The 25,471-nt window shown below is 43.2% G+C and overlaps 1 protein-coding gene across 1 annotated transcript in view; it reads left to right on the top strand.

The window, feature by feature from the left end:
• Positions 1–25,471, top strand: part of LOC124004299 (phosphatidylinositol 4-phosphate 3-kinase C2 domain-containing subunit beta-like) — a 77,516-nt gene that overhangs the window by 37,431 nt on the left and 14,614 nt on the right. The window contains 11 exon segments of the mRNA XM_046313099.1: positions 3,715–3,857; positions 7,717–7,905; positions 16,850–16,943; positions 17,096–17,190; positions 20,637–20,925; positions 23,637–23,729; positions 23,855–23,984; positions 24,179–24,315; positions 24,480–24,649; positions 25,040–25,196; positions 25,281–25,390. Coding sequence (XP_046169055.1) covers positions 3,715–3,857; positions 7,717–7,905; positions 16,850–16,943; positions 17,096–17,190; positions 20,637–20,925; positions 23,637–23,729; positions 23,855–23,984; positions 24,179–24,315; positions 24,480–24,649; positions 25,040–25,196; positions 25,281–25,390 — 1,607 coding nt within the window.

Here is a 25,471-nt window from a genome sequence, read left to right as displayed (position 1 = left end):
TCTTTATGGCCTGTTTTCGAGCTGTGGAGCATGAATGGTGTTAAGGGGATTTTCGGGTGAACAAAAGAGATGAGCTTTTGTGGATATAATCAATAATAAATCAATCTGGTTTCATACAAGTTGCAACAGAGAGACACCTCCAAAACAGAAGCAGAGAAAATGTCACAGTATATACACAGCATCGGGAAATCAAAACCACTTTGTCAGCTACTAAAGAACCCACGGTGTTCCACAGAACACAACAACAATCTGTCTTCGGTATTTGGACCTCAATCCCTATAAACAGATATAACTTTAACATACAGCATCGAGTCTAGGGAGCATCCACCCGCACAACCAGAACACTTCAGATCATGTGTATTACTGAAAGGGGAAACTGCCTGCATGTGCCTCTATCTACGTCAAAACCATCAGAATGCAGAAATACATTTCAATTAACTTAGAATGTATTTTTTGCCCTTCTAGAATCATGCACTACTCATAAAACATATTTAGAACTTGTATTTTTCAGAAATGTAAAATACTGTTAAAAACAAGAACAATATAGTGATATAATGCAGTATTTTGGCCATACCGCCCAGCCCTGTGTTGTACACATACACACAGATGTGGACCTTTACGCTCACACAGAAGCACACACACACACACACACACACACACACACACACACACACACACACACACACACACACACACACACACACACACACACACACACACACACACACACACACACACACACACACACACACACACACACACACACACACACACACACACACACACACACACACATATGCGCGCGAGCTGCTGCTGCTTGCAGAAGGGACCTGAAAGTAGGTCAAATAGCTCTGCTCTGGCCAACAAAACTCACCCTTCATATTAGACTCTCTATACCCTCCCTTTTGACACACACATCCTCATTTCTCTCTTTTCTCTCTCTCTCTCTCTCTCTCTCTCTCTCTCTCTCTCTCTCTCTCTCTCTCTCTCTCGCTCTCTCGCTCTCTTTCTCTCTCTGTCACGCACGCACACACACACACAGTGTTTCCTCTCAGCAGTATTGTAGTGTAAACTCAGTCCCTCCTGCAGTGCCAGTGCCTGTGTCACAGTGCCAACTGGCCCGTGGCTCTGGTGCCCTATGGCTTTTTGTCTCAGTGCACTGGCCTGTGTTCAAATGGGATGTGTGTGTTGTTGCAATCAGTCTCCTCATTAGCGTGGTGACATCATTTGAGGTTTCGTTCTTCATCACTGACGGCAGAACACATACGAACATCGCATAAGACACATCTGGGGCCTGACGTCCATCTGTCTCTCATTAACCCGAATGTAACCCCCTCATGCACACGTGCACACACACACATACACACACGTGCACACCGTCATACACACACGTGCGTGCACACCGTCTAACATTACCTTCTGACTTTTTTCTCTTAGTTGTTTTTTTTACATTCCTCTTCTGTTTAGGCCTCTGTCTTTCTTCCTCAAACTCTTTTCCCCTCTTGGCTTTTACTTATTTTTCTTTTTTCTCTCTCTCCTACTTTCCTTGGATGAATTCCTCGCATCATTTTGTTCCTCTCCTCTCTCCCAATCTCTTCCATCTCTTCATCTACCCGTTACCTTGTCCATCTGCTCTGTAACAGTCAGGTCAGAAGTCTACTCAGTGCCTTCGCAAAGTATTCAGACCCCTTGACTTTTTCCACATTTTGTTACTTACTCCAACATTATTCAAAAATGGACACTGGGAGTCGGGAAGCAAGATCCGGGTGTGAAACATTTAATGAATAAATGAAAACATAATACAAAACAAGAAACACGAACAACGCGCAGACATGAAACAGAAACAATGACACCTGGGGAAGGAACTAAAGGGAGTGACAAATATAGGGCAGGTAATCAAGGAGGTGATGCAGTCCGGCTGAGTGCCATAATGCGCTGATGCGCGTAACGATGGTGACAGGTGTGTGCCACAACGAGCAGCCTGGTGACCTAGAGGCCGGATAGGGAGCACAGGTGACATAACCAAACAAGCATCCTCAGTAATCTGCACACAAGGCCCCATCATGACAAAGCGAAGACAGGTTTTTAGAATTGTTTGCAAATTGTATACAAATAAAAAAACAGAAATACCTTGTTTACATAAGTATTCAGACCCTTTGCTGTGAGACTTGAAATTGAGCTGAGCTACATCCTGTTTCCATTGATCATCCTTGAGAGATGTTTCTACAACTTGATTGGAGTCCACCTGTGGTAAATTCAATTGATTGTACATGATTTGGAAAGGCACACACCTGTCTATGTAAGGTCCCACAGTTGACAGTGTCAGAGCAAAAAAATCAAGCCATGACGACGAAGGAATTGTCTGTAGATCTCTGAAACAGGATTGTGTCGAGGCACAGATCTGGGGAAGGGTACCAAAACAGTTCTGCAGCATTAAAGGTCCCCAATAACACAGTGGCCTCCATCATTCTTAAATGGAAGAAGTTTGAAACCAAGACTCCTTCTAGAGCTGGTCGCCCAGGCCAAACTGAGCAATCAGGGAGGTGACCAAGAACACGATGGTCACTCTGACAGAGCTCTAGAGTCGCTCTGTGGAGATGGGCACATGACAGCCTGCTTGGAGTTTGCCAAAAGGCACATAAAGACTCTTAGACCATGAGAAAAAAGATTCACTAGTCTGATGAAACCAAGATTGAACTCTTTGGCCTGACAGCCAAGCGTCACATCTGGAGGAAACCTGGCACCATCTCTATGGTGAAGTGTGGTGATGGCAGCATCATGCTGTAGGAATGTTTTTCAGCGGCAGTGTCTGGGAGACTAGTCAGGATTGAGGCAAAGATTAACAGAGCAAAGTACAGAGAGCTCCTTCATGAAAACCTGCTCCAGAGCACTCAGGACCTCAGACTGGGGCGAAGGTTCATCTTCCAAGAGGACAAAGACCCTAAGCACACAGCCGAGGCAACGCAGGAGTGGCTTGGGGACAAGTCTCTGAATGTCCTTGAGTAGCCCAGCCAGAGCCTGGACTTGAAGCCGATCGAACATCTCTGGAGAGACCAGGAGCTGTGCAGCAAAGCTCCCCATCCAACCTGACAGAGCTTGAGAGAATTTGCAAAGAAGAATGGGAGAAACTCCCCAAATAGAGGTGTGCCAAGCTTGTAGCGTCCTAGACTGTACTCGAGGCTGTAGTCGCTGCCAAAGGAGCTTCAACAAAGTACTGAGTTAAGGGTCTGAATACTTATGTAAATGTGATGTATTCGTTTTTTATTTTGGATAAATTAGGAAACATTTCTAAAAACCTCTTATTGCTTTGTCATTGTGGGGTATTGTGTGTAGATTGATGGAAAAAATAATTTAATCAATTTAAGAATAAGGCTGTAACGTAACAAAATGTGTAAAAAGTCAAGGGGTCTGAATACATTCTGAAGGAACTGTATCTTGTTTAGATTAAGCTGTAAGAGATATAATGATTTAAATCAAACCATATCGATGTTTATTTATGTACATTTCCCTCCTCACAACACATTTTTTATTTTACCTTCATTTAACTAGGCAAATCAGTTATTAAGAACAAATCATTTTTTTCATTGATGGCCTAGGAACAGTGGGTTAACTGCCTTGCTCAGGGGCAGAATGACAGATTTGTACCTTCTCTCTTCATGAACAATCTTAATGTTGTTGTTAGTGTGACGCCTAACCCCTGACCTCTTCCGGTAGGTGGACTTTCCCACGTCGTCGTTTGAGGTGCGCTTTAGCACCCCCCCTCCCGCAGAGTTCAGTCCCCAGTATGACTTCTCCAGACTCGACCAGCACAGCCAGAGACAACTGCAGGATGTACTGCACAAGAAATCACTCTTCTGGTGAGACTACTACACTGTCAGTCAGTCGCTCTCTCTCTCTCTCTCTCTCTCTCTCTCTCTCTCTCTCTCTCTCTCTCTCTCTCTCTCTCTCTCTCTCTCGCTCTCTCTCTCGCTCTCTCTCTCGCTCTCGCTCTCTCTCTCTCGCTACCTTTCTGCTCACTCACTCACTCAATGGAATGACAGAACAGCCCTGATAGACTGACATACATTATTACCACGTGTCATTATAATGCCACTGTTACACTGCATTAGAGAGTATCGTATGTTTTTGTGCTAGTGTTCAAACCCAACAGCTGTAGACGTTATTGAGGGGCGTTGATAGGTTAGTAGTAGCCTGAAATCCAGAACCTGTTTTGCTGACATTCAACTCCATGAAGTGCGTGTCATGCTAAACATGGCAAGGAGTGGAATGATATCTCAAACAGAATGGTACCCAGGCTAGGTTAATAGTGGACAGAGCAGGAAGACAGACAGGAGATGCAATGCTGCTTGAAAGTATGTGAACCCTACAGGGCTGGTTATTATTTTGCTGTAAAATATTAAAATAAACATAGAAAATCCTGATCTAAACCCCAATTTGTAATAAAGACATTCCAAGTAAATGACATAAACCCCAAAATATGATATTTTCGTTGTTTATTTAACAAAAGTGGTTTATTTAACAGATACTCAGATTTGATGTGTGCAAAAATATGTGAACCCCTTCAGTCAATAGCTTGTGGCACCTCCATGAGCAGCAATAACTTGGAGTCTCCTATAGCCAGTAATCAGTCTCTAACATCTGTTTTGAGGGATTTTCCCCCACTCCTCCTTACAGAACTCAGCCAATTGAGTGAGGGTTGAGAAGTGTCTGGCATGAACTCCCCACTGCAGGTCCTGCCACAGTATCTCGATTGGATTTAGGTCAGGACTTTGACTTGGCCAATCCAAAACACAAGTCGTCTTTCTCCTGAGCCATTCTTTGGTAGATTTGTTTGAATGCTTTGGGTCGTTGTCTTGTTGGAAGATGTATTTCCGGCCCAGCTTTAGCTCCTTGACGGATGGCCTGACGTTCTGTTCCAGAATTTCCTGGTATACCTCAGAATTCATGGTTTCCTTTAATGATGTGAAGTCGTACAGGTCCAGAGTAGGAAAAGCAGCCACAGATCTTGACATTCCCACCACCTTCCTTGACTGTTGGGATACGGTTCTTTTGGCGGTGCTGGGTTTTTGCCAAACAAAGCTGTGTTGATTCTGACCAAAAATGTCTAGATGTTATGTTTGGGTTGGCTTTTACCTGATTTATTATTGGGGATATTGTGGATTCACCTTCTAGGCTAAGTTGCTGTCATGGTAAGTGCTCTCCGTTTGTAAATGATTTGCCTCAAACCTCAAATCTTTTTTGAATGATTTTATGATTTGAGATCTCCTTTCCTCTCGGCATGGCGTGCTTTGCATTCACCTGGGTGGGTAACACCAAACTGACCAGGTTTCTGATTCGTATTTATCAGAGTCCCGCCCAGACTATTTACCAGCGATCTCTCCTTTCATTGGGTCATTTGGTACCCGATTATTTACCCACCTGATTCTGCTCGCCTACTTGATTTAACCAATGCAACTTGGGGCTCACTTATTTTTGCACCTGCACGAATGACTTTTTCATTCGATTTTTCTACGACACACATGATTTCCTTTTCACCAACACATGGTATTGGTAAATATAAACCTGGAATGTCAGATCAAAAAAAGACTGGTTCTGATTAAATGAAGATTTTGTGGTAAAAACAAAAAAAAAGATCTAATTGCAGCAGGGGTCCACATCCACATCCATCCGTCCAGTTGATGAGTGATGTCATAGCAGCAGCTGGTGGTGAATCCTCCCCAGATGATATTATACCCCCTCTCTCCTCCCCCCTCTAGTCTCACCATCCCCCTCTCCTCTTTTGTCCCGTGTGTGTGTGTGTGTGTGTGTGTGTGTGTGTGTGTGTGTGTGTGTGTGTGTGTGTGTGTGTGTGTGTGTGTGTGTGTGTGTGTGTGTGTGTGTGTGTGTGTGTGTGTGTGTGTGTGTGTGTGTGTGTTTGCGTGTGTGCACCATTTACAAAAGAGAAGAAAAGGTCACTGAATATTAATCAGACCGGTGATCTGAATTCCTAAGAGAGGTAGAAAGAAACTAGGAGTGTTTGGGGAGCTCCGCTGGCCTTCTCTGAGGAGTGTGTCAACAACGTTTAACTCAACCCTCCCTGGATAGAGAAGGGTGTGTGTCTCTCTGTTTGTATGTGTGTCTATTCACCATATCTCAGTATAGTGTTTAGCCTATTAGTGGTTGTCATAGTTTATGATCTGTTTCCTGTTTGTTGTGAGAGAGGTAAACAGAACCGTGTTTATCTTGGACCAGTGTGTGTTTTGTTTACTTCCAAGTAGAATCTTTTTTTCTGGGGCTTTGGAGCATGCCTTTGGATGGAAGGAAGGGAGATGTGTTCTTATCTGTGTCTCTGTCTTTGTCTGTGTCTGTGTCTCTGTCTGTTTGATGTTCACTTTGAGATAGGTCTCCCTCCCCTCTCTTTACCTCTAAATAACGTTGGCTTTTGACTAGAACGTACAATGTGCACACATTCAAAACTTCAACAAATGACCATTTATGGTCAGGATAAGTGTAATATTATATGGCAACTACAGGCAGATGAAGAAGAACGGACATATCAGTGTTGACAAACAATTATTTAAAGAACATTCTCTTAAGGTGCAGTGTTTCCAAACAAGTGTACTGGCTTCAGTGCCATCCAGTATCAGGCTCCAAGCAGGAAGTAGATTAGAGGAGCTCATCCAATGCAACAAATGTTGTCCAGCTGGATCATCCAATCCCAACAATGACACAGTATATTCAGCCAATGGAAACAACCGTACCAAGGAGAACTCATCATACGTTAACAGCCCTCTGCCCTGTGTGTGTCTGCTAGAGCAGTTAGAGAAACCCGTGTGTGTAGATTTAGGCAGAGATTCAAACAAACATGGATTAACGTTGTGTGTTGCGTGTGTGTGAGTGAGCGTGTGTGTGTGTGTGTGTGTGTGTGTGTGTGTGTGTGTGTGTGTGTGTGTGTGTGTGTGTGTGTGTGTGTGTGTGTGTGTGTGTGTGTGTGTGTGTGTGTGTGTGTGTGTGTGTGTGTGTGTGTGTGTGTGTGTGTGTGTGTGTGTGTGTGTGTGATGAGAATGAATATACTCACTGACCTTTTAGTTTTCAGTTGACATTTTCACGGTTTCTCCACGCGGTACATTTACTGTTTATTCTCCCTTATCCCAGTCATTTTATCTGTCTTTATCGTTCTTCCTCTACCTTTCGTCTCGCCTCTACTCCCTCTCTCCATCTGTCCCCCTCTCCCTTACACACCCGCTCCGATCAGTCTCTTTTTGTCTTTGTTTCATGCCTGTTTCAAATTCAGCTTGATCATTTTTTCCCCCCATTGGTGTAACCGCGTTCAAATGAGGGTGGCCAAAGCAAGGAGAAACAAAGTAATGTTATCGTCAAGACAGAACAAAGACATCATTGATACGTGTTGGCCACATTTATACAAAGGCAATCTATCTTTTTTTCCCTTTTTCTTTTTTACAGTGGAGAATGGCCATCTAATTTCTGCAGTAAACAACACCACACTCTCTTTCCCTCTTTCTTTTCCTTTCATTGTGAGAAAGTATTCCAAGTGTGCATTATGTCACTCCCTCTTCCCCTCTCTACCTTTTACCCTCTATACCCCTCCCCCTCTCCACATCCCCCTCTCCACATCCCCCTCTCCACATCCCCCTCTCTTTCTCTCACTCTCAAGCGAAGTATGCATATGTTAAGGTGTTAATGTTTCTCCTCACTCTCTCCCCTCTATCTGCCCAGGTTGACTCCAGAGGACAAGCGTCTGTTGTGGGAGAAACGTTCGTTCTGCCAGTCAGAGAGTGGTGCCCTGCCCCTGGTGCTGGCTAGTGCCCCCCGCTGGGAGTGGGCATGCCTGTCAGATATCTATGCCCTGCTCCGCCAGTGGGCATGTCTCAACCACCACGACGCACTGGGCCTTCTGCATGCCACGTAAGGGAACTGTGCGCGTGCGTGTGTGTGTGTGGTTGCCAGGCAATGGTTTCTGGGGCAACACTCGTCAGGGAAATAGCCACCTTGGCAACAGTCAGTAGGCAACGGTCACCAGAAGGCCTGCGGTCGCCATTCGACCTTGTCATGTTGCGTTAAGACTGTGTAAACAACAGACACATTGGCAGTTTGGGGACATGGTCAGAGACGGGAGTGGACCAGACTTGCTTAGAATACTGTTCTGGAACATAAACACACTGAACTCACCTCAGCAGGGCAACATGCAAGGCGTCACATGCATCACTCGCCTTTTAGAATTACAGTTCAAATATGAATGAGGACGTTAGCAATTGATGTTGTTCTTCAATAACACAAACTCCAAAGCAAATCAGGGGGAGAAAAATTGGTTTATTTGAGAAGGACAAATCATAGATGTTATGCTGGGAGATACATGTTCAGTCTCCCCTGTCCTCAGCTTTTCTCCACCGAACAAAGAAACAGGATGCCACTTATAACCCCCCACCCTATCCTGGGGTTGACCTATCAGAAGTCTTTGCAGTACAACTGGACCAATGGCCAAATAACAAGTATCCTGCCCCAGACTCAATGTACATAACGTAGCACACACGTAGCTCTGAGTTCAGGTAAGGGAACTGTGCGCGTGCGTGTGTGTGGTTGCCAGGCAATGGTTTCTGGGGCAACACTCGCCAGGATCCACAGATTCTAAACAGATGTTGAACTGAAACCCAACTCCTACTTACATTGACAATTCCCTATTGACTAGTTACTTCCAGTACTCTCATCCTCTGCATTGTGTATTTATCTGCAAAATATGCGTCTACTCCCCCTAGACCATTTAAAAAATAAGTATAGTTAAAATGTCTTTTTAGAAAATAATAGAAAGCATGAAAAAATAGACAGAATATAAACATTAGCAATAAGCATAAGATTGTTCACATTAAACACCTTGCATTCCTATAAAACACAACGGGCATATTTTAAATGCTGTTGCAATAAGAAATAGATTTCACACAAAGTTATAGAAAAGAGGTTTTAACAAGTGTGTTACCACATCTGAGAGAGCATGGTTCATTACAGCAACCGAGGACAGTTACCACGGGCACATTGACCACAATCATGAGGCTTGCTTGGTGTGATGATGACGATTCTTATGATCCGAACCACATTCTTGTGAACACTACTGACACCCAAAAGGAAACGGTTGATGAGTCTTATGATATTCCCTATCTCGTAACCATCGGATTTTAGCAGACAAACATCGGGCAATAGCACACTTGATATCCTAGATGAGGATGAGAGAAATAACCACAGCTGCCCACCAAAAAACTTCACCATGTACCGAATCTGGAAGACAACCACATGACTAAGCCTAAATCATCTAGATTGTTATCATGATATTTAGCACCCTCAGTCCTGATCGTTTGGATTAGGTCAGTTATTTCCTCTGGATGATCAGGAATATTTGTACAGCCTCCAGCACCAGTAACAGCACATGCAACCACTTGTTCGGACAGAAGATAATCAAGGGCCAAACGTTTTTGCATCGCCACAGTCCGAATGGCAACCATCTCAGCTGTGTTTAATTCAAGACTCTCAACTGTACTATTAGCTAGGATTTCCAAAGAGTCAGCTATATTCATAACTTCCCGTGCTATTTTACAAACACCATAAGAGGGAAAAGCAATCGCAAAGAATCTCTCCCTTTCTGTAATCAAACGTTTATGACGCTGTGAAAAAAGAGAATTCACAGAATGTCTTACATGGGGTACGACATGTCCCAAATAACCCGGCCCTAATAACCCGACCCTTGACACAACTTTGGTAACCAGGAATAGGCATAGGATCCACAGATAAAGTAAGTCCCAGGAGCTATCATACCATTGTTGAGGATATTTCCAAAGGTTTTGGCATAGAAAGTAGTCCTAGTGCCATTACTGAGTGTCAATTCAACAGACCTTCAACAGACCATTAGACATTCTGCAACCAGTCACAGACAGATAGATAGATAGATCTGTTGTCTGATCACACTTATTCTGTCCTACTTTGACAAATGCGTCCTGGTGCAGTTGAGATAAGTTCAGAGAGAGTGACCTATTAACCTTTCTGGCGCAGGCGTTCCGATAGCGACCCACCTCGACAACATCCGGTGAAATTGCCGAGTGCGGAATTCTAATTACAGAAATAGTCATATTTAACATTCATGAAAATACAAGTGTCATACATCAAAATAAAGCTTAACATCTTGTTAATCCTGTGTCAGATTTCAAAAAGGCTTTACGGTGAAAACACACCATGCGATTATCTGAGGACAGTGCCCCGCACACAAAAGCATTAAAAACATTTTTCTACTAGACAGGTGCGCCACTAAAGTCAGATATAGCGATAAAATAAATTCCTTAGCTTCGAAGATCTTCTGTCGGCACTCCAAAAGGTCACAGCCACATCACAAATGGTCCTTTTGTTCGATAAAGTCTGACTTTATATCCCCAAAAGCTCAGTTTTAGCTGACGCCCTTCATTCAATAATCCACCGGTTTCCGTCCTTCAAAACGCATACAAAATGAATCCCAAACATTACCAATAAACTTCTCCAAACAAGTCAAACAACGTTTATAATCAAACCTCAGGTACGCTAATACGTAAATAAACGATAAAATTTAAGACGGAGAATCGTTATTGTCTTTACCGGAGATAAACAACAAAGAACGCGCTCTCATCCACGCGCATGAAAACACTACAGCCAAAATGGGAGCCACTTAGAAAAACTACAAATTCTAGCTAATTTTTCCAAAAACACGCCTGAAACTCTTTCTAAAGACTGTTGACATCTAGTGGAAGCCCTAGGAACTGCAATCTGGGAGGTTTTCGCCTCATATTAAACATGACAGACATTGGAAACAGTTTGTCCTCGGGTTTTCACCTGCCATATCAGTTCTGTTATACTCACAGACATTAATTTAACAGTTTTAGAAACATAGAGTGTTAGAAACTTAAAGTGTTTTCTATCCAAATCTACTAATTATATGCATATCTTAGCTTCTGGGCTTGAGTAACAGGCAGTTTACTTTGGGCACGCTTTTCATCCAGACGTCAAAATACTGCCCCCTAGCCCAAAGAGGTTCAAACATAACCAGACAACAGAGGCATGTGTAATAACTAGGTACGGTGGTCGCTGATTAGTGTCATTAGTAATCTCAAATGAAGGAAGGTACCTACCACTCCGGGATGTCAGCTCCACCCCCAACTCATCCACATGTTGTTGAATGGACACATATCCAGGAGTCTCAGGCCTCCTCCAGCACCTATCTGCAGAACTAGGTACTCTCGCATGTTGATGCTCAACATTCTTACCCAAATTAGTACCAGTATTTGTCTTATACCAATTAACATCTCTACATATACCCAACATTTCACTCTGGTTAAAAGGAATAGACCCTTTTGGAATACTGCCCGTGATGTGAATGGTGCGTACGTACAAACCCAGCAACTACTTTGATTGACTAACTGTGGCATAGTGTAGAGAGGGATAGAAACGTATTGACTTCCGAGTGTCCCTCATCCATCGCTGTGTTAGAAATGGAAACACAACCCACATCCTGTATTAGGAGGAAACTCGCAAGGAAAATAGTTTCAAACGTCTTTCACTTGTCCGCAAGACCATAATGTTCAATCATCCTATAGACAAGGTAATCATTCACTACGTCCTTTAAAAGTGACCAGCTCTTCCATACTGGTATCAGTCCCACATAGAGAACTATTAGAAATGATGTTCTGACAGTCTGCCGGTAGTGAGGAATTCCTTTTCCGTTCCACTGGTTGCAGCCTCAGACGATAGATTCTCATAACCTGTAACGAAGGAAACAAAAAAAGTGAAAGTAACATGTCCTGGTTTCAAGATAAATTGATATTTCACCTAGGTTTCCCTAAGTCAGCATGTCCCGATTTTCCGGAGGAAATTGTACATTTCACCTAGATATCCCTAATATGAGGACTGCAGTACACAACATAGAAGCTTATCAGGTTCTGATCATCTTACTGTGCTTCTTCACCTGAGATTGGCCCCCAATTGCTAATCAATCAGTTCTGTTCTCCAGGCTCCGCTTTTGTCATCATGACATGTATCCCATCGCGATTTTCCCTGGACTTTTACTGCTGACCTTGATAAAGACCTTCCCATTTTGGCCCTAATGTCTCTGTCACATATATTTTTTACCATCACCCACTGTCCTGGCACTGCGTCATTTACATTTAAGTCATTTACATTTAAGTCATTTAGCAGACGCTCTTATCCAGAGCGACTTACAAATTGGTGCATTCACCTTATGACATCCAGTAGAACAGTCACTTTACAATAGTGCATCTAAATCTTAAAGGGGGGGAAGGGGGAGAAGGATTACTTATCCTATCCTAGGTATTCCTTAAAGAGATGGGGTTTCAGGTGTCTCCGGAAGGTGGTGATTGACTCCGCTGTCCTGGCGTCGTGAGGGAGTTTGTTCCACCATTGGGGGGCCAGAGCAGCGAACAGTTTTGACTGGGCTGAGCGGGAACTGTACTTCCTCAGTGGTAGGGAGGCGAGCAGGCCAGAGGTGGATGAACGCAGTGCCCTTGTTTGGGTGTAGGGCCTGATCAGAGCCTGGAGGTACTGAGGTGCCGTTCCCCTCACAGCTCTGTAGGCAAGCACCATGGTCTTGTAGCGGATGCGAGCTTCAACTGGAAGCCAGTGGAGAGAGCGGAGGAGCGGGGTGACGTGAGAGAACTTGGGAAGGTTGAACACCAGACGGGCTGCGGCGTTCTGGATGAGTTGTAGGGGTTTAATGGCACAGGCAGGGAGCCCAGCCAACAGCGAGTTGCAGTAATCCAGACGGGAGATGACAAGTGCCTCGGGAGTTATTCCCCATTAAAGAGTTCTATGCAATAGTTACGCATTATGTCACTCATAAAGTGAACTTCTGTTTTTCTTCAAATCTAACGTGCCTGGTATGATGACATTGTAGTAACTACCCATCCTACCTGCCTCACAACCCCCTTCATAATGCGTGAACCGTCTGTGTATAAGATAGGCTCAGGGTTTTCCAACAAGTGACTCTATAAATCCATCAGAGAGCTGATATAAAAACCAACTCACAGCAGTCGGTGTTCAAGTAATTTGGTATCTGGAGGAAGCACCAGAGTAGCTGGGATTACACCGGGTCTTTTCAACTATACCCATGTCCCATAGATCTTAAATCGCTACTTTAGTCACGTCCATAGCTTCCTTGCTAATGGGATATTGTTTTGTGCAAGGTAGGGCTGATTCCATATCCAAAGTTCCACACTCATTTTTCTTCGTAGTCCAAATAGCATGGTTCTGAACTGTAGCGCCTGCTTCAATCTTCATTGGACCAATATAAATTGATAATGGTTTGGTTTGTTTCACATGTGTCCTCGTCTTCCCTCCCACTCCTGTTGCTCTCATCTTCTTGCCTGTGTACTGAGGACATATCATATATGTTTAGCATATATATATATATATATATATATCTGTATATATATAATACAGTGACTTCAGCACCTGTATCTACAAAAAAATCTCCTGCCATGTTGTTAACAGTCATATTCACATATATTCCATCCGATTTGATACAGTATGTACACCAGCTGAGATGGGACGTAAGAGGGGGTCTGTTAGTTTACCTCCACAGCATCCAGCAAACTCTGCTGCTGAGCCAAAGAGAGCTTCTTAAATTTCTGCAACAACATTGTGCCGTTGGGGCTGTTGTCCTGATTCCATTTTCACTTAGATGGGCCCTTCTTCTCGAGGCCACTTTTCATAAAATCACGTTTTCTTATCCGACATTCTCGTTGCCAGTGACCCGACATCCCCAAATAATAACATACACCAGGTTTCTCTTCTACTGTACGAATAATGTTGTTGGTTTCACTCAGAACCTGCACAACTCTGATACCCACGTCTCGTGGATGCTTCAAAGTCTTTGAGCATTCATCCAACTGTTCTGGAGATGCTGATTTGTGTGTGATTACTGTCTCTAGAGGTTTGTCTTTACTCCCTTTTACAGCCTGTGTTCTGGTTGGCCTAAGACATTGTTCGTCACTGCTGTCAGAATCTGTTGACTCAATGCCAGGCAGTGCTGACCAGATGCTTGAAACCTGATCTGCCCTACACAACTCAATGTGAGGATAGATTGGAGAACAGAGAGGCCACAGGTCGGGGTCACGTCTGAATTTTTCACCTGTGTCTCCTGCTGCAATAGGGAATTTCTCCTTTTAAGGTCTTTATTTGTTCACCAAGAGCTTTCAAACTACAATTTTCTCTCTGCAATGTCATAATATTAACTTCCAAAGTTGTATAATATATATCTCTATGTTTATATATGTATTTATCCCCAAAATATATATATTTATATAACCCCTTTAGAGGACTCAAACCTCTTCTAGAACACAAATTGTTTCTGTAGGGCCTGGCTACCCATAACTTATGTTCACCACTAAGAGCTTGTTGAAGGCTTACATTAACCACATGTGTAAAAAATTGCTACTTCACTAGCAACTCACTTCGGGGTGGCAGGGTAGCCTAGTGGTTAGAGCGTTGGACTAGTAACCCGAAGGTTGCGAGTTCAAACCCCTGAGCTGACAATCTGTCGTTCTGCCCCTGAACAGGCAGTTAACCCACTGTTCCCAGGCCATCATTGAAAATAAGAATGTGTTCTTAACTGACTTGCCTGGTTAAATAAAGGTGAAATTTAAAAAATAAAAAAAAAGAAGTTTTCACAAAAAAGATGCCTCAAACCTTTTAATAGAACCTTTTAATCGAGTAACAAAGGACTAAACTCTGTAATACAACAAAGGACTTGAATGCTTATACATCACAGATACATATCACTCATTGCATGCACTATTTTAACTTCTTAAGAATGACGCAGAATACAGTTCCCATGCAGGAACATCACTCAGCGGAATTTCAGAGCGCCACCTATAGTTTTTGATAAAACTCAAACTTTCATTAAACTTTCATTAAAATACATATTCAAGGTAGTGAATTAAAGCTACACTCGTTGTGAATCTATCCACCAAGTCAGATTTGTAAAATGCTTTTCGGCGAAAGCATGAGAAGCTATTATCTGATAGCATGTACCCCCAAAATACTGCAACGTCACCTAACACGACAGATTTTGCGGTAGCCGGCGCTACCCAAAACGCAGAAATAAAATATAAAACATTCATTACCTTTGACGAGCTTCTTTTTTGGCACTCCTAGATGTCCCATAAATATCACTTTGGGTCTTTTTTTCGATTAAATCGGTCCATATATAGCCTAGATATCGATCTATGAAGACTGTAATCAAGGAAAAAACTGAGTTTGATAACGCAACGTCATTTTTTAAAATTAAAAAAGTCGACGGTAGACTTTCACAAAACACTTCGAAATACTTTTGTAATGCAACTTTAGGTATTAGTAAACGTTAATAAGCGATCAAATTGATCACGAGGCGATGTATATTCTATAGCTGTACGTCTGTAAATAATGTCCGGGTAAATCTCAACCAAAATATCCGGTCGGAGACCTAAAGAAATGGGCTGTCTCTTCTTTGTTTGACCAAGAAACAAATCCGAGACAAATGACAAGACTGTTGACATCGTGTGGAAGCTGTAGGTATTGCAACCTCGGCCCCATTTAATCTGGGTCACGTTTAACAATGGGTTGAAGTGGCGCATGGATATATTTTTCCATTTTCAGTGATCAGATTTTCCTGCACTTTTCAATGAAACGCACGTTCTGTTATAGTCACAGCCGTGATTTAACCAGTTTTATAAACGTCTGAGTGTTTTCTATCCACACATACTAATCATATGCATATACTATATTCCTGTTATGAGTAGCAGGGCGTGATGTTTAACAAAAGCTGCGGAAATTCGCAGCCTCCCTAAGAGGTTTTAACCTGATTTGGTTCTTTTTAAATGATATTGGTCCAGACTCACCCAGCAATTCTGCCGTCAATCAGGAGATGATGAGTTGACTCTCCAAAGTGGGTTGCGCGCAGCCTTCTCTCTTTCCTCTGGATCAACACACAGTTGATACGTTTTTCTGGTTGTTGTTGTTCAGAGCAAATCATCCGGGTCACGGCACCAAGTGTTTGCAATTGATGTTATTCTTCAATTATACAAACTCCAAAGCAAATCAGGGGGGAAAAATAGGTTTATTTGAGAAGGACAAATCATAGATGTTATGCTGGGAGATAGACGTTCAGTCTCCCCTGTCCTCAGCTTTTCTCCACCTAATAAAGAAACAGGATGCCACTTTATAACCCCCACCCTATCCTGGGGTTGACCTATCAGAAGTCTTTGCAGTACAACTGGACCAATGGCCAAATAACAAGTATCCTGCCCCAGACTCAATGTACAGAACGTAGCACACACATAGCTCTGAGTTCAGGTAAGGGAACTGTGCACGTGCGTGTGTGTGGTTGCCAGGCAATGGTTTCTGGGGCAACACTCGCCAGGATCCACAGATTCTAAACAGATGTTGAACTGAAACCCAACTCCTACTTACATTGACAATTCCCTATTGATCGTTACTTCCAGTACTCTCATCCTGGGGTTGACCAATCAGATGTCCTTGCAGTATAACTGGACCAATGGCCAAATAACAAGTATCCTGCTCCAGGCTCAATGTACAGAGCGTAGCACACGTAGCTCTGAGTTCAGGAGTGACAATCCACAGATTCTAAACAGATGTTGAACTGAAACCCAAATCCCATTTACATTGACAATTCCCTATTGATCGTTAATTCTAGTACTCTCATCCTCTGCGTCGTGTATTTGTTTTCAAAGTATAAGTCCATGCGTTTGTTTGACCTCTCAAATATGTCGTCATTTTGGATTGAAACAATGTAATAATTGAATACATAATGGATTCAAATGTCTGTCAGCTTCCCTGATCAGGAGCTGAGGCGTACTGCAGTGCAGTGGATGGACACCATCTCTGACCCTGAGCTGCTGGACTTCCTGCCGCAGCTGGTGCAGGTAAAACCTTTATAAGTGCTTATTGAATGTCTTACGAACACTTCACGAACACCTTATGACCACCTTATCAAATGGCTATGTGGAGCTATATCCATATTTCTTACACCTATCCATTGTACCTTTCTCTAACCATCTCTCTCGCTTTTTCTCAGGCTCTGAAATATGAGTGTTACCTTGATAGCCCGTTGGTACGTTTCCTGCTACGGAGAGCCATAGGGGACATGCGCATCGCACACTACCTCTTCTGGTGAGACCTAATTCAGATTTCAGCCGTACACTCAGCCTTCTCTGTCTCACACAACTTGATGTAGGCTCTCGCAGACATATACACATGTGTACATGACCACGTGCAGTGCCTTCCAGAAAGTATTCACACCACTTTGACTTTTTCCCACATTTTTATTGTTTTACAGACTGAATCTAAAATGGATTAAATTGAGATTGTGGATCACTGTCCTACACACAACCCCATAATGTCAGTGGAATTGTGTTTCTAGAAATCTTTTCAAATTAATAAAAAATGAGAGGCTGAAATGTCTTGAGTCAATAAGTATTCAACCCCTTTGTTATGGCAAGCCTAAATAAGTTCAGGGGTAAACATGTGTTTAATAAGTTGCATGGACTCACTCTTTGTACAATAATGTTGAACATGATTTTTGAATGACTACCTCATCTCTGTACTCCACACATACAATTATCTTCAAGGTCTCTCAGTCGAGTAGTGAATTGCTAACAGATTCATCCACAAACACCAGGGAGGTTTTCCAATGCCTCGCAAAGAAGGGCACCGATTGGTAGATGGGTAAAAATAAAATAAGCAGACATTGAATATCCCTTTGAGCATGATGAAGTTATTAATTACACTTTGATGGTGTATCAATACACCCCAGTAACTACAAAGATACAGGCGTCCTTCCTAACTCAGTTGCCGGAGAGGAAGGAATCCGCTCAGGGATTTCACCATGAGGCCAATGGTGACTTTAAAACAGTTTCAGAGTTGAATGGATGTGATAGGAGAAATCTGAGGATAGATCAACAACTTTTTAGTTACTCCACAATACTAACCTAATTGACAGAGTCAAATGAAGGAAGCCTGTACAGAATACAAATATTATAATACTGCAAAATATTTGGCAAAGCGATTAACTTTTTATCCTGAATACAAAGTGTTATGTTTGGGGCAAATACAATACATTACTGAGTACCACTCTCCATATTTTCAAGCACAATGGTGGCTGCTTCAGGTTATGGGTATTCTTGTAATCATAAAGGGCTGGGGAGTATTTCAGGATAAAAAAGAAACTGAATGGAGCTAAACACAGGCAAAATCCTAGAGGAAAACCTGGTTCAGTCTGCTTTCCAGCAGACACTTGGAGATGAATTCTCCTTTCAGCAGAACAATAACCTAAAACACAAATCCAGATCTACATGGGAGTTGCTTACCAAGAAGTCAGTGAATGCTGCAGAGTTACAGTTTTGATTTAAATCTGATTGAAAATATATGACACGACCTGAATAAGGTTGTATAGCAATGATAAACAACCGATTTGACAGAGCTTGAAGAATTTTGATGAACAATCCAGGTGTGGAAAGCTCTTCGGAGATTTATCCCCCCAAATATATTTGAATCCCAGTTTGTAAAACAACAATGTGAAAAAGTCAAGGGGTGTTAATAATACTTGCTGAAGGCACTGTATGCAAATGAGATATTTCTATATTTAATTTTCAATAACTGTGCGAACATTTCCAAAAACATGTATTCACTTTGTCATTATGGGGTATTGTGTAGATGGGTGAGAAAAAAAATAAAGAATCATTGAATTGAATTCAGGCTGTAATGTGGTATAAGTCATGTGGTATGAATACTTCCTGAAGGCACTGTACATACAACCACCTCTAATTCACATAGACCAGTCATCTCATGACTCACATTCGCTCACAGAAACACCCGTTTAATCATACAGTACTGCACTGGAGCCCATACATGACAATGCAGTAATCTACGATATCATTGACACTTTGTATGCATGTTTGTCCTGAAGACATGTCGCCACCTGCTGGACAGATTGGGAAATGCCAGAACAAACTTTATGTAGTATACATTAGGATTTTCCGAATGGATTCTTAAAAATAATTCAGAACACAAAGTACACAATTTTATATATTTACACAATATACAGTACTGCACAAGGGACCGTAACAGAGAGTTGCAGTCCATTTTATAATGGGTGGCTAGTAATAAACTAGTCCTGACCATCTCTAAAACTAAGATCATTCTATTTGGTACAAATCATTCCTTACGTTCTAGACCTCAGCTGAATCTGATAATGAATAATGTGTGGCTGTTGAGCAAGTTGAGGAGACAAAATGATTTGGTGTGACCTTGGATTGTAAACTGTCATGGTCAAAATGTCAGGGTGGCAGGGTAGCCTAGTGGTTAGAGTGTTGGACTAGTAACCGGAAGGTTGCAAGTTTAAGCCCCTGTGCTGACAAGGTACAAATCTGTCGTTCTGCCCCTGAACTGTTCCTAGGCCGTCATTGAAAATAAGAATTTGTTCTTAACTGACTTGCCTAGTTAAACAAACAAAAAACATATTGATTTAATGGTTTGAAAGATGGGAAGAGTTCTGTCCACGATAAAGAGATGCTTTGCTTTCTTGACACCACACTCCACAAAGCAAGTCTTACAAGCTCTAGTTCTATCTTGATTATTGCTCAGTTATATGGCCAGGTGCTGCAAAGAAGGACCTAGACAAAACTGCAGTGGTCTTTGACCACCAGATCATGTATAGGTCTGTGCTTGCCTCAAGGGGAAAATGGATGTGGTAACATTACTTTGACCACCAGATCATTTATAGATCTGTGCTTGCCTCAAGGGGAAAAGGGATGTGGTAACATTACTTTGACCACCAGATCATTTATAGATCTGTGCTTGCCTCAAGGGGAAAAGGGATGTGGTAACATTACTTTGACCACCAGATCATTTATAGATCTGTGCTTGCCTCAAGGGGAAAAGGGATGTGGTAACATTACTTTGACCACCAGATCATTTATAGGTCTGTGCTTGCCTCAAGGGGAAAAGGGATGTGGTAACATTACTTTGACCACCAGATCATTTATAGATCTGTGCTTGCCTCAAGGGGAAAAGGGATGTGGTAACATTACTTTGACCACCAGATCATCTATAGATCTGTGCTTGCCTCAGGGGGAAAAGGGATGTGGTAACATTACTTTGACCACCAGATCATTTATAGATCTGTGCTTGCCTCAAGGGGAAAAGGGATGTGGTAACATTACTTTGACCACCAGATCATTTATAGAGCTGTGCTTGCCTCAAGGGGAAAAGGGATGTGGTAACATTACTTTGACCACCAGATCATGTATAGATATGTGCTTGCCTCAAGGGGAAAAGGGATGTGGTAACATTACTTTGACCACCAGATCATCTATAGATCTGTGCTTGCCTCAAGGGGAAAAGGGATGTGGTAACATTACTTTGACCACCAGATCATTTATAGATCTGTGCTTGCCTCAAGGGGAAAAGGGATGTGGTAACATTACTTTGACCACCAGATCATGTATAGATCTGTGCTTGCCTCAAGGGGAAAAAAGGATGGATACACGGCAATTGTTATAAAACCGTTTCTATACGTGTTTTGAACCTCTCTCTCTCTCTCTCTCTCGCTCTCCCAGGTTGTTGAAGGACACTCTGCAGGACAGTCAGTTCAGTGGGAGGTACCAGCACCTGTTAGCAGGCCTGCTGTGCTGTGTGGGTCGGGGTCTCAGGGAGGAGTTTGACAGGCAGTGCTGGCTGGTCACCATCCTGGCTAAAGTAGCCCAACGTGTCCGGGACACCTCTCCCTCCAGCAGACAGGCCATCCTTCGGGAGGGACTGGAGGAGGTCAGGCAGTTCTTCTCAGTCAGCAGCAGCTGCCGTCTCCCCCTCAACCCTGGCATGCTGGTCAAAGCCGTCAACATACAGGTACGTGTTTTTTTGTTTTGTTTTCATCTTTATTTTGACAAGGAGTCAATGCTGAGACCCACGAGTCTCTTTCCCAGATGCACCACAATACACATCAAAATACAATAAACACATTAAACTACACATTCATATACACAATAAAATGCACATTATTATATGTGAAAAGCTTAACTCAATCAAATAAACGGACACATTCTTCAGTTAAAAGGTCCCCTAACAACTGTCTGAAATGCCCTAGAGGCACCAATTCCTCCTATTTTAAAGTGTATTCTAGATCATTCCACACGTAAGGTGCAAGGCAATGAAAGGCTGATTTACCTAACTCCCTAAACACCAAAGGAGTCTCCAGGGTTCACCAAGCCTGTGAACGGGTTTGATAACTTGTCATTTTCAATCTTAACAGTGATGTCAGGTAAGTCGGAAATTTGTGGAGCCGGGCTTTGTAAACAAAAAGAGCGCGACGATGTGACCTAGGTGACTTCAAAGACGTCCAGCCAACCTTTTGGTAAAGAATGCAGTGATGAGTGATACAACTGTCTGTGATAAAACGAAGGGCGCTAAAAATGAAAACGTAGAGGCACGTGCACTTTGATAAATAGTAGAACCATAATCAAGAAACCGGAAGAAAGGTTGACTGCACAACCTGCTTCCTGCTATCTAGAGAGAGACGAGATCTGTTTCTGTGAAGAAAAAGAAGTGGTATGTTTTTAAAACAATAAGTCACTGTCTATCCAAATACCAAGGTGTTTGTGTGAGAGGACTCGTTCGGTTATAGAACCATCCGATGAGTAAAGATGTAATCCACCCGAGACAATCTTACACAAACTTGAAAACAACATGTATTTAGTTTATATCAGTAAGGGCTTCCTGCACAACTGCAAAATCGGACTGTAGCCTTGTCACAGCCAGGTCAGCAGTCGGGGCAATTGCCTGTGTAATAGTATCAATCCCCATACATTTATAAATGTTAACAGATTAATAGCATTTATATAAATAGTGAAAAGAACAGGTCCTAGTTGTCACGTTCGTCATAACGACGAGACCAAGGCGCCGCGTGATAAGAATACATACTTTGTTTATTAAAACGAAGAACACTAAACAAACTATACAAAACAACAAAACGAACGTGAAGCTATGAGACACGAGTACTGACAGGCAACTACACATAGACAATAACCCACAAAATACCTAAGGAATATGGCTGCCTGAATGTGGTCCCCAATCAGAGACAACGATAAACAGCTGCCTCTGATTGGGAACCAACCTAGGCAACCATAGACATATAAACCCCTAGACATACAAAAACCCCTAGACAGTACAAAAACTACACAAGCCACCCTCGTCACACCCTGACCCAACCAAAATAATCAAGAAAACAAAGATAACTAAGGTCAGGGCGTGACCTAGTATTGACCCATGCGGAACACCTTTATGTACTTCCAGAAATTCAAGAAACCCCCGACAATCACAATGGCCTGAGGTCTGACACTAAGATAATCATAAATCCATGACCAGGCGTCAGAGCTCAGGCCTTTCGACGACAACTTATTCAGTGAAATAGCAAGATCAACAGTATCAAAAGCTTTTGGCAGGACCACAAACAAAGCAGCACATTTCATTGTAGTGTCTAAAGCGTTGACAAGATCATTAACAACTAAAGAGGTTGCTGTAATAGTCCTGCAGTACGCCCAGGCCTAAACCCTGGTTTACATTAAAAAAAATACACTTCTCAGATAAAAAGAGCAAAGTTGTACATTTACCAAGGATTGGAGAATCTTAGCTGTACAGGGAAGCCTTGAAATGGGGCGATAAATATTAAGATCACTACTATCGCCTCCCTTATGGAGTGGCAGCACAAGAGATGATTTCCATACTTGGAAAATCTCCTGATAACAATATAAAACAAAAAATGAGGGTTATTGAGCCAACATTGATGGGCGCTGCACACTCAAGCAGACCGGGATCCAATTGGTCGCCCCCTGTGGATTTATTTATTATTTATTTAGTTGTCTGTTGCTAGCAAAGCATCCAATTTCTGTAAATTGCCTAAAAGAACAGCTTTGACTATCATTTCTCTGATCATTCTACAAGTTACCCCTATCAGCATCCAGCCCAATAGCATTGTGAATAGGCTTATTAGTTCCTTTCAAAGACATAGCCCACTGAAATAAAATGGTGATTTAAATGCATCAATGATGGCATTTGTGTCCGTAATGAAGCCTGTCTGAATTAAGATGTTGGCAGAGAGGATGAAGAACTTCAGGGATTTGACAGTTTTCCAGAATTTAGCCGGGTTCCCATAACAATGGGAGAGTGGTTACATACATAATAATCAGATTGAACCTTTCTGATTTGTGTTACGCAATGATTCCTCAGTTGCTTAGAAGCTTGCCAGTCCGGGCCTCAGCCTGTGTTCCAGTCATTGACCCAAGTATCATCGCTTTCATGAATGATAATTCCCTGGTCAAATGAAGGATACTGTAGGGAATGGGGACACATGCCCATGGTTTTTTTGAATAAATGCTAATGGACATCGTCTTTGGTTTCTTGTGTGTATGTCTGCCTCTGGGTGTTCTGTGTTCAATTGTAGTATGTGTATGGTCCTTTTGTGTTTTAGTGTGTGTATGTGCTCCGTCCGGTGTGTGTTTTTAGTCCGTATGTACGCTCCTGTGTGTGTGTATTTGATCTCTAATCCTTTCTCTCATCTGCAGTCGTGTTCCTACTTCAACTCCAATGCCGTGCCCCTCAAACTGTCCTTCCAGAACCTGGACCCGCGAGGAGACAACATCAACGTCATCTTCAAGGCACACATTCTAAACTACTGAATCAACAAACCACTTAATTGTGCCTTTCTGAACCCTTGTTGACTTTCGACATCTGTGACTTCTGTGACCTCTGTGTCTTGTGCCCTTTGACTTCTGCTTCCCAGTCAGGTGATGACCTGCGCCAGGACATGCTGACCTTGCAGATCATCCGCATCATGAACAAGATCTGGATCCAGGAGGGACTGGACATGAGGATGGTCATCTTCAGATGCTTCTCTACTGGACGAGGCAGAGGTGAGGAGGGAGGAAGGGAGGGGGGGGGGGTGGAGATATGAATTGGGGATGAGTTACAGTACTGACTCGCTCCCCTCTCTACCTATCTCCTCCCCCTCTTTCTCCTCCTTTTTATCCCATCCTCTCTCTACCTCTTCCTTCCCCTCTCCCTCCTCTCTCCTGTTCTCCTCTCCCTCCCCATCTCTCTCTGTCAGGTATGGTGGAGATGATTCCCCAGGCTGAGACTCTGAGGAAGATCCAGGGGGAACATGGAGTGACTGGTTCCTTTAAGGACCGCCCCCTGGCTGACTGGCTACAGAAACACAACCCTACAGAGGACGAGTATGAGAAGGTACGGTCACTAAAGCGCACGCACACAGTTTTTCGCATGCATGCACGCACACACTCACTCAAGCACACACACGCACACTCTCGCTCTCTGTCTCTCGCTCTCTCTCTCTCTCTGTTGTACACACTTTGACCTGTAACCTCTAACCCTGTTCCACGGCATGCTAGGCTGTGGAGAACTTCATTTACTCGTGCGCAGGCTGCTGCGTGGCCACCTACATCCTGGGTATCTGTGACCGCCACAACGACAACATCATGCTGAAGACCAGCGGTCACATGTTCCACATCGACTTCGGCAAGTTCCTGGGACATGCGCAAATGTTTGGCAACATCAAACGGTGAGCCCGTGAGGCAGAGAGGACGCTGGGAAATGTATGCCCAACTTCAATTTCAAATCTAGCCGTAGCCCCTATCGCTAGGACAGAGGATCACAACTTTAGCCACTTAGTCTTTGTTTTTGGCTATGCCTTACCGAAGGGTCCTTGCTATCTAGAATCCTTTGGATGTCCCAACTCTGATGTCACCCCACAGAAGTTGACATTTAAAATGGTTACGGTAAGGGTAGGGGTTAATGTTAGGCCTTAGGGTATGGACATCCCAAGGATCCCGGAAACTGTCCTTTTCTGACTGGCAGACCGCTAAAGATGGTTCTGTTCCTATTGGCAGAGTACCAATGGCCCTGTGTTCTGATTAGTGTTTCTCTGTGCGTGTGTGTTTGCGATTGTCAGGGACCGTGCTCCGTTTGTGTTCACTTCTGACATGGCCTACGTCATCAACGGAGGAGACAAACCTTCCAGTCGCTTCCATGACTTTGTGGACCTGTGCTGTGAGGCCTACAACCTCATCCGCAAACACGCACACCTCTTCCTCAACCTACTGGGACTGGTGCGTACACACACACACGCACGCACGCGCGCACACACACACGCGCGCACACACACTGATGTTTTCCTGTGTTTTCTGTGTAAGATGTTGTCGTGTGGCATCCCTGAGCTGTCCGACCTGGATGATCTGAAGTACGTCTATGACGCGCTGAGACCTCACGAGTCTGAGGCTGACGCCACCATGTACTTCACCAGGTACACACACATACACACACACACACACACACACACACACACTTCTGTTTCAATGTCTGACTTCAGATAGATCAGTGCAGG

This window comes from Oncorhynchus gorbuscha, linkage group LG18 (assembly GCF_021184085.1).
Source record: "Oncorhynchus gorbuscha isolate QuinsamMale2020 ecotype Even-year linkage group LG18, OgorEven_v1.0, whole genome shotgun sequence".
NCBI classification, from domain to species: Eukaryota; Metazoa; Chordata; class Actinopteri; order Salmoniformes; family Salmonidae; genus Oncorhynchus; species Oncorhynchus gorbuscha.
This window is presented reverse-complemented; position numbering and strand designations above follow the sequence as displayed.